Source organism: Syngnathus typhle, linkage group LG1 (assembly GCF_033458585.1).
Source record: "Syngnathus typhle isolate RoL2023-S1 ecotype Sweden linkage group LG1, RoL_Styp_1.0, whole genome shotgun sequence".
Lineage (NCBI taxonomy): Eukaryota > Metazoa > Chordata > Actinopteri > Syngnathiformes > Syngnathidae > Syngnathus > Syngnathus typhle.
In genome coordinates this window covers 5958604-5976092 of record NC_083738.1, presented here as the reverse complement: position 1 = coordinate 5976092, position 17489 = coordinate 5958604, and the positions used below count along the sequence as shown (strand labels likewise).

Below are 17489 nucleotides of genomic sequence, written 5' to 3'. Positions count from 1 at the left end.
CAAGTGTTCAGTAGTGACAGGCTCAAGCATCTGAAAGAAAATCAATCGTGTCATAAGAGGAAGGTTTCCTCCAGCCTTCTTCTCCCCCTTTCGTCTTCTATCCGCATTTTATTCTCATTCTTTTCAGATGGGAGAATCTCTGCAGGCGCTTCACTTTACAGTTTTACCTCCCTCTTCTTTTCTAACTGCTGCCCTTTTTGTTTTTGTTTGGTTAAAAAAAAAAAGTACTTCCCTGCCAAAGACGCGCACACAGACACCACACACACACACACACACGCACACACACATGCACACACACACACACACGCACACACACACGCACACACACACACACACACAGTTGGGCTCCCGGGTTAGAAGAAAGGTTGCATATGCTATGTGTGGATCAATCTGTGAGGTTATCCTGGCAAAGGCAGCCATTAGTGACAGAACTGATCCTGGATCATCCCTCATTAACTTAAAGGGCAGTGATGCTGTTTGTCCAGATAAAAAAAAAAAATGACCCCAAACGGGGGCCAATTAAGTGAGAGGAATCGACAGCACAAGTTGCTTTGTTTATCCAAAGTTTCAATCCAAAAGTAGCTGATTAGACTTTTGATTTATTGTGAATACAAGCTGTCCTTCAGTTATTTATTATGAAGGATGAATACGCACACACTCACATACACTTGCACACAAACACACATGCACGCAGGGCAAGCATCCACCTGTTCTCTTCTCTCGCCTGAGGGCACTAGTATGGTGGATAACAGTTTGAGGGAGCCGCCTGCAAAACACTAATCAGACCTAACGCTGCCTAATTAGCACAGAGTCCACTGATTGGCTTACAGCAATAATTAACACAGGTGAGAATAATTAGCTCCCCATAGACCTATGTGTGTGTGTGTGTGTGTGTGTGCGTGTGTGTGTGTGTGTGCCTACGCCTGTGTGTGAGTGGGTAAGATGTTATTATGCAGCCTTGGTCCCCAGTGAGACTTAGCAGGCAGAGAGAAGAATCAAAGTCATTACAGAAACCAGGCCAACCTGTGTTAGGTGCTCCGCTTTCCCACACCCCGAGAATTAGCCACAGCCAAATCCACCTGCCGTGTGCATGTCCCCCCTTCGCCTTTCTTGCTTACTTTGTCGGTTTTCTGCCTCCTCCGGTTCTCTTAAGCCCCCCCTCCGTCAGTGATGACTGAAGGTGCGTTTGAGGAATTTCACCGCGAGGTGAACCTGCTAAGATGAGATGAAACACAAGCATGGGGCATCTTTCTATCATATTCTGTCTCGCTGCTGGTGTGCTTCTCGCTTTCATTCCGCTCCCAGCCACTTCCTCTCCTTGTATTAAAAAAAATAAAAACTCTTTACAGTGGCGATATAGCCTTCAAGCCGTACTCATCCTTTCTATAAAACTACACAAGACATTACCTACCTGCTGGCTGTATATAGGAGGCCCAGCCACCATGAGAGAGAACTTAGCAGATAATGAGAAAGACAGAGATGGACAGACCAAGGAAAGAAATGGGGAGAGTGTTTTTGCAGAAAGTCTGGCCGTCGTTCATCAGTCTGTGTAGCAGCATGGTGTCTTCCTATTTTTACCAAAGTGCTGCTTCTTTGATCAAACCAACATCACACAGCGGAAGACGTGCGCGCAGACAACAAGAAGTTTCTCTTTTTTTTAATCGAAGCACAATTGACGGCTTGTCACTTTTAGCTCCAAGGCACCGACGTTGTAGAGTAGTTAGAGATGTATCTCAGAAGGAGATGGTGAAAAGTAACACACACACACGCACGCACGCACACACACATACACACACATGCACACACACTTTCAAGAGCTTGGCGTGCTAAATAAATAACAAGCGACGATGTAAATTGGTGTTTTCCTGGAGTGTGTGGTTGCTTCTGGGATGTATTTTTCATGTCAAAACATTTTACAGTGGTTTAGGAGTCCATGGTTAATAAATGTAACCCTGCCCCCAGCATCCCTGGAACCATATGCATAAATACACACACCCATGCAGGGTGATAGTCAATGACCAAAGATCTACTGCCCGCATCAATATATATATATATATATATATATATAGGATGGATGGATGGTTGGATGGATGGATGGATGGATGGACGGATGGATGGATGGATGGATGGATGGATGGATGGATGGATGGATGGATGAAAACAATCTCATTAAGAGTAATTTATGGTTCAACGCTATTGATAGCACTACAACTTTTCTTAAAATTCCTGGATGCTCCAATAGGATGATCTTATCGTTGACGTTTGACAAAAGCGAGTGGGGACTGGGGCTGCTTGTCACGCGACATGAGTTTTCATCGACTGGAGCGTCTGTTATCGCGCTTTTGTCGCAATTTGAAGACGTTTGTGCCGGGGTTGCCAAATCTTTTTTCTGCCGCCTTGTTTACAGCGTGTTTTGCAAGCGACGTTTTATTCTGAAGTCTTAGAAGAGAAAACCTTTTGTTGGACCCAGAATAATTGCATTCACAAAAATGTTCATGAAGCAAAGATTCGCTAGGTTCCGTTCACTTTTGTCCAAATAACGAACGAGTTCATGAACTTTCATTCTTTGAACGCATTCAGATACAACACTGTAATCACCATATGTCCAAAAACAAGAAACATATATCAACAAAAGTCTTAAAGCTAACATGTAGACGTTATTTTCATAGACAGATGCATGTGCACTCAGCATGAAAACTGATATATGTTAATTTTCGGGCTTGACCAATTCTAGTTTAACACATTTGGGAATTTGGCAGATCGGTTGTCCAAGTTGTTGCGCAAGTGGTGTCATGTGATTTTTGTGAATTTGATCAAGGTAGGCGCCACTGACGTGTGGTGGATGTCATTCAACAGTGTGATTTGAACCTTTTGAATCATTGTAAAAATGAATTCATGGAATACATAATAATATTAGTCGGAATCACGCCCACAATGGCGCAAACACCCATTTCTAACTGCACCCGAAAATACCAACTAAAAGAAAACTCCACTCACGCACACAGTTAGACCGCACTTTATACTAGACTTGAGTTGGGCGGGAAAATAGGGCCCGTAATGTGAAAAACCACATACGGGCTAACTCCTGGAAAAAATTTTTTCTTCTTTTTGCTAAATCGGTACTGCCCATCACAATTTGAATCTGAGAGACTATTTACATGGCGTGCACTGCACTGCTGTTTTGGTTAGCCTTGGAGTTGAGCAGTTCTACCATGCTAAGCAGTTAACTCTACTGGGGTTTTTTTGTGACCATCTTTCCAAAATAGGCACGTACAACCCAAAAAGATTGTCAGTATCTGACAGTGGTTACACACTATACTTTGTGATGTTTGCATGAGCGGAATGGATGTACTGACGAGCACCCTAAAGCCGTATGAGAGCTGTTAAAGTGGTGTTTATAAGAGGCATTTGCATAGGGTTCATTGCTCATTCTGCCTGCTGCCTCCTTCAATACACACGCACATATACACACACACACACACACACACACACACACACACAGCCCACTTTTCCCTCTTGAATACTTTGCACATGCCTTCCTGACTAAAGAAAAATGAAAGAAGCTTGATTGAGGCAAAACAAGGAAGGTTGTTTTTTTTTCATATTTCCTGTTTCAATAATTAATATGCATGAGTTTTATGGCCGCTTAAGATGCGATCAATTATTCATTAACAGCATGTTAATTGCATCCACAGTCGTGAATATTTAACCAAACGCTAAATCAATGGGGTCGAATGAGCAGCAATATGGACATTTTATAAGCTTTGCTGAAATTAGGTTAGGCTTTAATGAAATCCACGGACAACAGATTGTGAAGAAATAAAAAAAATAATGAAAAAGGAAATTGAAGGAACTTGAGGGAACGAAGCTTCTGTTTCCAAAGAAGATACGACCAATAAATGCAAGGTTGTATCAGTCTTTGACTCTTTGCTTTTTCTTTGGTGCTGTCTTTTTATTCTCATCTCTTCCCATTTTAAATGGAGATGTAATCTCTTCATCTCTGTCCGGTGCAGCCAGCCTTTTTTTTTTTTTAACTCAAAGACTCCAGACTCCTTTGTCCTGGATCTGCGTGTGGACTTTGTATGCATAAGTGTGTGTGTGTGTCTGTGAGTGTGTGTGTGTGTGCGTGACAGTGGCGTCTGGACGGTGACATTTCTCTGCTTGGATAACCATCGAGCCCCCTGTCCCCCAGTCCGTCCAGCCATGACGCAGGGTAATGTCACCTGTCAGTCTCGAACTCCCACATACAACCGCGGTCTGGCACCCGCTCATTTCCCCCCCCACCCAAAACCACTGGAACACCCTCTCACCCTGACCCGCCACCTAACCCCATAGACAAAGCCTTCGTGCCTCCATCCTATTACTTTTGTCTTCCTCTGTAGTGGCTTATATGACTTCATATCCGTCTGCTCTTTTCGCTGCCGTTTGTGGAAATGGCAGCCTCGCCTCCTATTATACCCTCTTACATTTGCCCCGGGGCCTTCAGAGGAGTTCTCGTGAATGGCAAAGTCGGGGGTGGGAAGTAAACTTTTTACTTGAACTCCGGTGCGTCGGGCGCCTGTTTCCAATTACTTTCTCGGCACAGGGGGGGTGGAGGTTTATGCGTTATATGGGGATGTAATTGACTATAACTGCCCTCTTAACATTAACCAGGTGTAGTTGCTGAGTATGTGAGATTAGGCCCGGGGTCTTGGCCTGTTGGAGTGTGTCTTGCCTGTCTGTGTGTGTTGTTATTGATGTATTTATACTGTGCCTCTGCCCGTGGACCAATAAATACGGCATTTCTGCAACGTCGGTGTGGTTCGGGTGTCCTATTGTGCCTGCCTGTGTGTGGAGGGATGGAGGGAGGGAGGGAGGGAGGGAGGGAGGAATGGGAAAGTAATGGAAGCGGGCTTCAGATTCAAACCGCTTCAAGGGGGTGCCTGACTTTACAAGGACAAAGTCAAAATGGGCCCTTTCACGGGACTGACACACTGATTTGTATGTATGGTGCTGTGCAGCCTGCGGGGCACAAGTCCAGGGGCTGTCGCAGATGCAGGCAGCGGTCCACGGGCAGGGGTGATGGTGGAGGTGAACCGAGGCAGTGTGAGTGTGGGAAGGGACTGTGGTGCGGCATGGAAAAGCCAGCCTCAACCGACTGTCAATCAAGCGCCGGCCGCAGCCTGTCACTCTTGGATAGAGCTCGTCCGGTGGGGACGGGAACTCCCTGGGACCCCTAAAGGAAAAAGGAGGAGGTGACTGCCTGTCTGTCTCAGCGACTTGATTTGATATTTGATAGCCGGCATGTGGCATTTGAATGCAAATCTATTTTGATCGTCTCACTGTCTGATAGGGTTAAAAGGAACCTATTGGGGATGTGCATGCATGTATGCATGTGTGTCAAGGGGACTTTCTGGGCAGCCACACACACACGCAGAAAATGGGAAATTATTCAGATGCATTATATTACTCGCCGGTTCAATCGCATCAGGCACTTTTTGCTCTGAAAGCAATATGACGGCAGCTCGCTCATAAAACATAAAACAATAACTTAGAGGCTACAAATATGTTTAGTGTGGTGATCTTTGACTCGACGCGGGTAAAGTTGGATAGCGGCCACCCTGCAAAAACGATACATCACGCATACATATTTGGTTTGTGTGTTTAGATGCACAAACCTGCGTCGAGTAATTATTTTTCACGCTTTGCGGGCTCTTTTTAAAAGCAAGCATGCCAAGTAGCTCGACAGACAGATAGATAGACGGACGGATAAAGCCGCTAGTATTGCTGTATGGAAATGTGAGCCTCATTTCCCTCCCAATTAGAGCAGTGATTTCTGAAATGCCATAATACCCATTAATTAGCCGGCTGCTATTTTCTCAGTGATTTGACTAATTAGTCTGCGAGGCGCTACACAATCCGGACCATTATTATTGGGTTGAAGCCATGCAAATACGCTCACTCGTGTTCGAGTCGCCGCGCAAATATTCGTGCGCGCATATTAGTGTAGTATAGCGCTTGCAACAATTGCCCGCAGTTAAGTGACCCTATTTTAAGTGACACCATTACGCGCTTCAACACCCATCCCACAGCATGAGAAGGTTAATGGTGAAGAAGGGGTTAGTTATGAACAGTTAGAAATTGGTCGCCCTCTTTATTCTCCTCATAACATCTTAATATATGTGATGTTCTAATGAAAGTGAGCAAACAGCCGCACTGGCCTGTTCCCTCCTCCGGGAAACCTTTAAACACCTTGTAATGACTCTGCGAGTGTGTGTGCTGTGCCCCCTCCCTCCCCCTTGTGTGACAGTCCATCAGGCTCTCCCTTTGGACAGACAGGCCACTGACACAGCGCCGTGAGGCCCCGAAACCTTTTCAATCACTCCCCCACTTTTCCCCCTCTGTCAGGTGCCAGATTGATCTGTTGTTGCTCCATGAGCGTAAAGCAGTGAAACCAAAAAAAAACTTAAAAAAGGGGTGCAAGGGGGATCTCCATGTATGACAAGCACCATTTTAAATTTATTAATCATTGTCATCAATAATGCACCCGCAGCCCCTGCACTGTGCAGCTTGTGTGTTTGAGTGTGCAAGTATGAGCTCACCCTCCTCGCCGCCCCGTGAACTTCATAAGTGTCCCATCACCACTTTAATCAAATTACTCCTGAACCAAAATTGACAGTTTTCATTAATTATAAAGGATTATTCTAATTGCGATTCAAATTTATTCATTTAGAACAGACGGCATTCAGTAATGTTTCAGCAAATTTGCATATTAAATGGAGAGGGGAGCCCATTAGCTATGCTAATATATGCATGATTCCTTATTTTGTGATTGGTGGGCCATATGTAGCAAGCTGGGGGAGTGCAGGTGAGGAATCTAGAAGGAGCTGTAATATGTTTGATAAACACAGAGGGACGCAAGGCCAAAACACCCGCACGCACGCGCACACGCGCGCACGCACGCACACGCACACACACACGTACACACAGGTCACAGTGAATCGAGGCTCAGCATCAGTCTGTCTTTGCATTTCCCACTCTCTTTTCATAGTCCACCCTCAAGACCCGTTGGAAGAGCAACTTTTCACCTGAGAACAAACTAATTAAGTTTGAGATTCCTGATCCTACTGCATTTAGAAACAATAACCTTGAGCCCATGTGCACTCGCAGTCATGGTTATGATTTAATACACTGCTTAAATGGAACAAAAAGAAAGAACTTTTGCAAGCGCTACATTCATCCCCACAATGTATGGAGCCGGTCCCGAGTTGACACGATGCTCTTTATCAAGCTATATTTAGTCGATGCATTATGCATTGAGTTTAACGTGTACTTAAATCAACACCATTCAATATGAATACACTCTTCACCCAAGTTAGAGGAGGGAACATTAAGGTTGAATGAGCGGTGAGCTTTGCGGGCGGGCACAAATTCGCGCTCACACCCGGTCACACACACCTCGGGGCTGTCTGGTGGGGTCCACCCAAGCTGATGACAGGGCCATTATTCACCGGTCAGTCCCACGAGTGCGGCGTTTGGGTTGAACGGGGCAGTCGAGCGTCGCCGCTTGGCAGGACGGCGCTGAGGTGAAAAGGACCAGGACCCTTCATTACTCTACTGATCCAGAGGCCGGCTGCTCCCTCTCGCTCGCTCTGTGTCTGCCTCCGTGTGTCCTGGGCCTGGCGCGCTCCGTCGCTGTCTTCATCAGATTAATGGGCCAGGCCCGACAGAGGAAGTGTTTCAATCAGCACCGCCTGCCAAGCTTGTCCATCACTCAGAGAGCTACTTATTCCTCATGGCATATAAAAGCACACACTCTTCCATGTTTGGTGTTTATTTGGCTGTCTTTAACCCTTCAATGTGCCACCGAGTAAAACCCAGGTCACCGCAAGCGATGTTCCCTCGCTACAAGTTGTTGAACCTGGCACCGACAAGCTGGACACGTTTCACCGCCTGTCTTTCAGAGTTCTTTCAGTTGAATTTTGAATGATCCTTTTCAGATGAAATGGATGAAACACAATTTGTTAAGTGTCTCTGGGACTTCTGTCCCCAAGCTAGGACTGCAACTTCGACTCAAAGGAAGGCCACCGACTATCGCTCCCAAGTGGGGCTTCTCCCAGAGCGGCGACGACACTGTGCCGGTTCCTCTGACCCACCGTCTCCCTCCTCCAGGGTCCATTTGTTCTGAGAAATATTTAACGACGGGGCAAATTCGGCTGACATGACATGCATGCACAGACAAGGCGGGAGATACGGCGGAGCGGGAGGATGGGGCGACCAAGCTGGGAATGAATTTTTCAGCATAGTGAGATGTTCTATTTGAATAAATCATGACACTTAAGATAGACATGAGGGCAATATAGAGGTGCACAACACTGCTTTGAGGGAGGATCTATCTATCTATCTATCTATCTATCTATCTATCTATCTATCTATCTATCTATCTATCTATCTATCTATCTATCTATCTATCTATCTATCTATCTATCTATCTATCTATCTATCTATCTATCTATCTATCTATCTATCTATCTCTCTATCTCTCTCTCTCTCTCTCTCTCTCTCTCTCTCTCTCTCTCTCTCTCTCTCTCTCTCTCTCTCTCTCTCTCTCTCTCTCTCTCTCTCTCTCTCTCTCTCTCTCTCTCTCTCTCTCTCTCTCTCTCTCTCTCTCTCTCTCTCTCTATCTATCTATCTATCTATCTATCTATCTATCTATCTATCTATCTATCTATCTAAACATGGGCCTCAATCTAAACTGGGCCACTGCAGTTGTGTTAGTGTCCGAGGCCCCGGGCCAGACCCAGAGACAGACCTGGTTCTGGATTATTAATGTCCCTCCTGTGGAGCCAGGGACCCTCCCCCACCCAGTGGCGCCCTACACCCCTGGGGTCAGCCTCCGTGGCTCCTGGTGCAAGGCTCCCCTCATAAATCTCCCTAAATTAGTGCGCGTGTGTGTTTATGTGTGTGTGCGCGCTTCCAGCCTTAAATATGTACTGCAGGAAGGCAGACAGGTCACCAGGAAAACAAGGCAGGCAGGCAGGCAGGCAGGCAGGCTCACGGTTGAAGTGTCAGTGATGCATGGCGGAAGGAGGGAAGTGGAGAGTTGCAGAGCCAAAAATGAATACGAGAAATGACACACAAGAGGAGGGAAAGAAAATGCGGAGAACAGAGGATGGACATTCTGTATGACACTTTCCTTCCCCCCGATCTGGCGCTACATTGTACTTACAAATATTTACACTTAATTTGAAGCGCCCATGACTTCATTAGGATGGATTTCCTGAACAAATCGTATCACTTAATTGGCGGAATGGAGGATGTCCCATTCCTCTACCTGCCTAGATTAGTTCAACATGTCCCACGGTGGTTAACAGGCGCGGGGAAGTGCTGTAGTGTCACTTAGTTAACCTTGGAGATAAATGGCTCCCCTCTGGAGCACACTGAATTACACACCTCATGAAGCATATTAGGGGCCTGATACAGAGCTTTTCTTGTGGAGGTGATGTGTTTGGCAGAAATGGATGGAGGGAGGCGGAGAAGGCTGAGTTATGGCATCACTATTCTTACAGTGTGTGTCAGCTTTGTAGGAAAACTGACAGCGCAGAGCGCGTGAGAGAGAGAGAGAGAGAGAGAGAGAGAGAGAGAGAGAGAGAGAGAGAGAGAGAGAGAGAGAGAGAGAGAGAACGAAGAAATGTGACAAAGGCGTGCAACATAATGAGAACAAGGGAGAAGATGAATCAAGTGGAACTACTGAGGTAGATAAAACCGCAACGTTGTAAAGTTCCCCCCTCGTGTTAAATTTGACAAGGAAGTATACTGTTCTCCTCATTTGTGACTAATGTAGGAAAATTATTAGAGAATTTAACACAATGGTCCCTTTGAGGCTTGCTCGCTGTTGGCTAATCACATAGACATTCTCTAGCTCTACCAGAGTAATAATATTTAGATGCTATAGGGATTACTTAAAAGTTGTGTTATAATTGCTTTCCTTGTTTTGTTTTTATGGGCAGCGGGGGATTTTGTGTTTAATTGCTCCGGAGTGACAAATAATGCCAGCTCATGATGAAAGTGTGAGATCATTAAATGACTACAGCAGTACACTTCCACTGCGTGCGTAATTCACCCGTTTGCGCTGCTACGCATTTTTACCATGTGCCGTCAAGAGGCCGAGCAGTAATTTACACAAATTCACTTCCACCGCCATTTCTGGATTTGGGAGTTGAAGGGGAGGAAGGGGGGTAATTATGGGAGACTACAATGGGTTTATTTCATTTAATCCAGCCCGTGAAGCAATTTGCAGTGGTAATATTTGTAGCTGTGCAGTCTGTGCTGTTAAAACTGCGTGAAACCTGTAAGAGTGTGAAGCACAAACACAAGGTATTTGGAGGAAAAACAAGCATCACAGGGGCCACAATTAGGTGCAGATGCAAAATTCTGCGTAGAGAAGGGTGTTTTTATTCCTCTTCAACGTCTCTCCCATACAGAGCCGCCTTTTTCACGTCCACACGCGTTTTTCACATGCGCGCACGGAGCGCGGTGGTGCGTTTACGGGCAGTCGGAGAAATCAACGCCAACAAAAAAAATTACATCCAGCCTAGTTAAGACCATACCAAAGACTATAAAAATGGGACCCATTGCCTCCCTGCATGTGTGACGATCATTGGGACTTAAAAAATAAATAAATAAATTAAAAAAATTCATAAAAATTGGGTGCGTATTATACATGGGTACAGGCTTTTTTCCAGCATCAGCATGCCATTTTTAGGGTGCGTATTATACATGGGGGCGCATTATACACGGAAAAAAACGGTAATCATAACCTTTGTTTAATGCTCCAGTGGAAGTAGTTTTAAAGTGACATTTTAACATTATGTATCAGCCGAGTGTAAAAAGAACTTGACTGCAGTAGAATTCCAAAACAATTGAGCCCTCTTTAGATTGCTCGACAATTAGTCAGTCCATAAAAGCTCTTGTCTAAAGTTTGTAATTTATTTTCTCTTGGCATCCCCTTGCCGAGTCTTCATAAAGTGCAAGAAAGAGCTAAACAGCTTTTTGCTTGACTTGAGTCGTATTGGATCCGACTTGATTATGCAGGTGTCTTTTGTACTTTTGTGTTCATTGTACTTGCGCAACCCAGCAACAACAACTCATGTTTTGATTTTTTGTTCCTTTTGTTAAATCCACACAGGGGAGAAGATCAACAATAATGTTTTGAGGATGAAAATGTGATGAAGTAAAAGTTCAAATAATAGGCTATCGTAAGCATTCTGTCCATATTTACTGGTCATCTGTCAAGCAGATTATTCACAAATCATTGCAGTAATCTCTTTGCTATTTCCTATCAACATGCATTGCCCTTTACCACCCCCTCCCCCCTCCCCCCTCGTCCACACCCACCCACTACGTCGATCCGTGTACTGTAAACGTGCGCAGTCCCCCGACACCCGGCGGTAATGAGAAAGAGCAGCGAGGAATCAGCATGTTTTGTAATGTTTCCATTCCACTGATTCCACACACCTTAAGTCATGTAAATAATGAATCAGATGATCCATGTATGGGACGCTCTGGCATATAAGTGTAACAACTTGGGCTTTTTTTTGCGCAGAGTATCCCAGGCAATATCTAGCACCGTCTCGTTTCCTTTCCCCACTGCTTAAAGTTGATATTTAACCTGCTGATTTAGTCACCTCTGACTGCAGTGACCTTAGCTTTCTTACTTTCACTTATGCATCATTCCGCAATCATAAACGCCTCCGAGGAAGAAAAGGAGGACACTTGGGGAAAGATCGGAGTCAATGAATTAAACAGGAGGTGCCGATAGAAAGGTAGAGGATGTGGTCCGCAGCTGTCTGCGAAGATGCCCTTTGACCTCCTGGTGGATAAGGAAGTTAGAAGACCATCAGCCTGTGGGCTTCAACAGCCACTGTAAGAAAGGAGAAAAAAAACTCCATCTCTCAGCTTTATGAATTATTGAGCTATTGGTCCACAGCTTCTAAAATATACAGGAGGGTGGTCTGTTTCTCCTTTCGGATTTCGCATACCCTCTACTTTGTCCTTTTTTACCATCGGTTTCTTCCTCTACTCCCCCCTTGCCGCCTCCATTCAAATCAAGTGTATCTTCTTTGCACCAACAAGATTGTAAATCAGAACACAAACAAAGCAGGAGGGGGAAGAAAAAGGCAGCACCAAAAGACACTTTGTTATTCAGATCGTCTAAGGGTTTTTTTCTTCTTTGCTTAAGGAACAGCGTCAACCACTAACCAGCTGTCATGCATTTAAAAGTTGTCGGGGATAAATTCACAAGTTCTCGAATTACATCAGACGCATGTAATGCGCACAGCAGAAGGGCAGCCCTTGAAATGAGACGGAACTCTGCTCTGTCCATTTATCTTTGTCTTTTTCTTGCCCTCCGCGACCGTGTTCCACTTGACATGCTGCTATATGTGCACGTGACACGTTTGCCAGTGCATGATTATATATCTGAGGCAAGTTGGCTCCAGAACACGCTGCCCAGTGCAGAATCCCACCCGTAATAAATGAACAGAGGGGAGAAAATAAGACATAAGAAGGAAAAGCTGAGCAAAGGAGCGATTCTCTCTCTAGCTGGTGGAGATCTGTATTGTAAGCACTTTCGGCTGTCAGCACTTCTTTGAGCTACCTCAAAGGGAGGATGAGGAGGGGCGCGATCGGGAAATGTAGCCTTTCTTCTAAAAAAAAATCCCCTTTTTTGAGGGTTCCTGTTTATTTGCTCACAGTGTTATTTATATTAGTCGTTCATTCGATGTGTGTGATTTATTTGTCAGGGAGACAGACAAATGCAGCAGCGTGAAGTGGAGAAGAGATTTACTGTAGTATCTGTTAAGGAAGAAGTTGTCAGGCTTCAAGCAATCAAGGTGGGGGTGTGTATGTATAAATTGCCAGCCATCCTCTTTCTGCTTTTCAGGCCTCCGGTGTGCCCCCCCCCCCCGCCCCATACACACACGCACGCACACGCGCACGCACACACCCTCTTTTACTACACCGACCCAGCCTCCTCTCCCCTCCCTCCCTCATTAAGTATTGATGTGGGTAGCCATACTTGCCATCTCAGCCTATTAATAATGCATGGCAGGTGCTGTTGATGTGGTCTCTCACACTGAGATTGAGAGCGGCAGGAATGGCAACACTGAGCTGCATAGTAGCTACAGTACAACCTCCGTCACTGGGCTCTGCTGGGGGGGGGCTGCATCTGCCCATTTGAGTTTATGGCAAGCTGTGACAGCAGCCCCAAGATGGATATACAAGGTAGCATCTTACTCAATATCCCAGAGCAGTTTTTACATCCAAAACTGCCTTTTGTCATAAAGAACTGATGGATGAGGCTGCGGCATGCAGTGCGTTAGCCCTGTCTGCCACTGCTGCTGCTTTATTTTGTTTTCTTCGCGTTTTATGTTTGCAGCACAGACACAGTAGTTTCACTGACAGACAGGTGCTTTTTTTCCGTCTTAACAACTAATTTCCCTCCCTCTCTCTCTGCACGTAGGTTCTTCCTCAAGTTCTTCCTGAAGTGTAACCAGAACTGTCTGAAGAATGCTGGCAACCCACGAGACATGCGCCGTTTTCAGGTGACATGTGCGACTATAATGTACAAATGGACTGCATGATAAAGCTGCAAAAAAACAACAAACTGATGAATAACCAGTTTTGAAATCAGAGACGGGTAAAATGTTTTGAATATTTTAAAAGGACGAATGGTAATAAAAATTGCTAGCAATGTCTGTATTTTTTTAAAAGTGAAGACATTTGTAATTTTAGTAATGACACAGAGTCGATACAAAATGTGTCTTTGTGGGCCACATAACATCATGTGGCAGGCCATATCTGGCCCCTGGGCCTTGAGTTTGACACCTGGGCTAAATGAATGTGATCGTGATGTGTTGACTCCTTACCAGGTCTACAAAGAGTCTCTTTCAGCTGGTTGTTTTGATTTCTCGGCCGTTCCTCTAGACATGATTGTCAGCATCGGTAGTCACTCCTCTCCGTGCGCAGACAATAGTTCTTACAATTTGAAATCTCAAACCACTCAACAGTGTTTCAATACATTCACCACTTGGCTGAGTGTCAAATTTTTGTTGTTGGCTATGAACAACATTGACACACACAAAAAAAGAACAAAAGAATGACAGAAGTTTTAACAGTTCACATCTACAGCGAATGGCCGAGAAATGACAATAAACAATGTGCATAAGCTTAACCTTAAAATGATAAATGGGCTACATTAGAGGTGAAAACTTCAATTTTTAAGAAGAGGCATCTGTTTCATAGGCCTTCAAATTATCACCCAGATTTGTTTTAATTACCTCTGAGATATTGTATTGATCAGCATGTTTTTCTTCGTTAATGGTTAGAATTATGCAAAAATGTAATGACTGATCTACATGTAGTTTGAGGAGGCCTGGTGCACGTGCCAAGAAAATACATTTTGTTTCAGATTGAGATTTCATCAATTTGAGTTTCCAAAGTACTTTTTATTCCCCTTTCGTTAGACTGTATAAACTTGAAGATGAGTTTACATATGTATATCAAGGTGCACATTTGCATTAGGATTATTAAACTTTCAATGTTTTGTACTCTGACCAAGTCCCATGAACCTTTAGTCTCTTTGTCACTTCAATCGATTCCTTTTTACTTTCTGTTTTTCAGGTGGTGGTGTCCACTACGGTGAGCGTGGAGGGTCACGTGCTGGCAGTGTCAGACAACATGTTTGTGCACAATAACTCCAAACACGGGCGCAGAGCTCGAAGACTGGACCCGTCGGAAGGCACGCAGTCCTACCTGGAACACGGTACTAAAAGCAGCAACAGAACATCAGACTTCTTTGTCTTCACCCTCCCCTCCCTGACACTCCTCATCCCCTCCTCACCGTCTGTCTCCGAACTCAATCCCTCCTCTGCCTCCCATCTTTCTTGTTACTCGTGTTTCTCACTTTTTGTCTCTTGTAGTGTTTGGAAATTGTGCTGAGAGGAGAAAGTGGTAGCGAGTGAGTCTCTTGTATGTCCCATGCGTCTGGCTCCCCTCAGGTGTCTGCCTCTAGGCCTTCTACTCTGTCTCGCATAAGCACTATGTACCTTATGAGGACCGTTCTGCTTAAAGCCAACACTGGCTTTATTTCCTCGGAGACCCGCTTTTATCCCGCAGCCCTCCATCACTCCCTATCCCTCAGGTTTTTAAACACACCCATGCACATTGCATTCGCACTGTCAGACCAAAACCTTTAATACTTCATAATGACATGTGCACATGATTTAGGGAGCACGCACTGATTCCCAAATCTCTAATCCATTTATTTTCTCATTTCAATTTCCTAGAGATTGAATAAGAGAAAACATATTTATTTTTCTCTTTGAGGAAAGTCAACCTCGGGGATGATAATGACAGGAAAAAAAAAAAAACTAAACTAAGTAAGGATTTGTGTGATGGCCTGTGGTAGATTGCATAAGGGTTGGATGCTATGGTTAAGCATTTTTAATGACTATTCTCCGGAGGTGCTGCGGACTACTCGGCCTGCTCTCATAGCCGATTAGGAAAGTTCACAAAGACAAGACATACTGGAGTCATCATGAAGGCTTGACTCTTACAAAAAAAGAATAGTACGACACACCACACTAACAGATGTGCTCCGTGTCAGGGAGATTTGTTTGGGAATTTCCTCCCTGTGATTTTCTATTCTCCTGATGATGGGGGTTGGAAGGCGGAACAACAGGAGCGAAGGAGAGAAGAGAGAGGGCCTGACAGGAGAGGGGGAGCAGCCGTGACATGAGGAGAGAGCAAGAGTGCTTGATGGTACAAAGAAAAGATGAAATGCTAAGCAAGGAGACACCGTGCTTTCTTTTTGTTATTTTGCCTTCACTTTTCATCCGCCGCCGTGTTGAGTGTATGTGTGGCATACACAACTTTGGGGTGGGGGGGGGTGCTCATTTCAGAAGATAATAGATAACAGTGCATAGAGTTGAACAGATGGCACAGAGGAACACCCCAAAGTATAATCCTATCACGTGGATTCACGTTCCACCATCTGGTTAATCCAAACACACACACATCCGCACACGCATGGAGCGCACATAATATCAACGGCTGTGAAAAGGAGGCATCTTAGGCCGTGATTACAGCCAGATTGCCGCTTGCCGAATGTTGATCTCTGCAGGCGTATAGGCAGGCTAAATATCATTCCGGCTTGTTGGGGAGGATCAACAGAACATAGAGTCAGGCCAAGAGCAAAGGCTAGGCTGCCGGCGGGAAAAAAAACGTCAGCCTAGTCTAAAGTGGATTATGCCGCTTTGCAGAATTACAGCATGTCTAACAAGCAAAAAAAGAGCTTTAGCTTGTATAAACAGACATTTTCCCCATGTTGTTCTTTTCTTCAATCACATCCTGCAATCTCTAAATCCATAATACCAGAAGAACAGTGGTGCACTCGTTATTGAAAATATGGTTTGTTGTTGTTATTCCGTGCAGTTTGCGAGGTAAGCCCTAAAGACCTCACAAAAGGCATTCCCCAAAGACCCAAACCCGAGTGACCGCAGGCGACCGTGCGCTGACCAACTGAGAGCTGAGACAAATGCGTGCAAGAAGCAGATAGCTGAGCAAGTGCTAAGTGTTTGCTTAATGAGGGCGACGTATTCTGAGGGCAGCGCTACTGTTGGGTCGCCCCCGCTCCCCGGTCGCGTGGCCTTTGATCAGACACTCAGCACAGCTGACATTTACACGCCTTCGCGCTTTGCTACGTGTCATAAAACAAGCACACCGCTGCTGCCCTCACACGCGGGGCAGGGGTGATGTTTAATAACGGGGTGCGTATAATCACTCTGATTAGTATTCCTCGCTTGCTCTCAGCCCTTGGGATAGATGGGCCGAGCAGGTAGTGTGTGAACGTGTGTGAACGTGTGTGTGTGTGAAGATGGGGACTGTTACATGTGTCATATCCATAAAGGTCTTTGCCGCCATGCCAACAGCAGAGACCTTTATGGGCTTGTCATTAGGTTACTTAACGTCTCATCTTTTGTGTCTTTCCAGCAACGCCCAGCATCAAAGCCATTAGCCCCAGTGAAGGCTGGACCACAGGGGGCGCTACAGTTATCATCATCGGCGACAACTTTTTTGACGGCCTGCAGGTCATTTTTGGCACCATGTTGGTTTGGAGCGAGGTTAGTCACCATTTTGTCACATGAGAGCTGACACAGCACTTTTCACAAGGGAAGAAAAACATGTAGTAAATTGTATTTCGTCAATCAAAACAGCAGCCCCCAAACATGTAGTTTCTCGAATTCATTTCAAACCACAAATTGTTGGCAATTAGTATGAAAGATAAATACACTTACGTTATCTATAAAGAAGGAAATCATGGATTTTAACTCATGTTTATCCATATAACCGATTGTTTGCGCTTTAGGAACACCTTATTTGCTTTGGGGTCCATTCATCCTGACTTGATGGATGGAAACAAGTTCCAGTACATTCTCTTGAAAGATTTC

General features: G+C 45.0%; 1 protein-coding gene across 10 annotated transcripts in view; it reads left to right on the top strand.

Annotated features, from left to right (window-relative positions):
* ebf1a (EBF transcription factor 1a) overlaps positions 1–17489 on the top strand; it is a 59549-nt gene that overhangs the window by 16463 nt on the left and 25597 nt on the right. For all 10 annotated transcript variants that reach the window (XM_061278838.1, XM_061278856.1, XM_061278865.1 and 7 more), the window contains exons 7-9: positions 13502–13583; positions 14662–14803; positions 17032–17162. In XM_061278838.1, coding sequence (XP_061134822.1) covers positions 13502–13583; positions 14662–14803; positions 17032–17162 — 355 coding nt within the window. The remainder of the gene's footprint in view (positions 1–13501; positions 13584–14661; positions 14804–17031; positions 17163–17489) is intronic.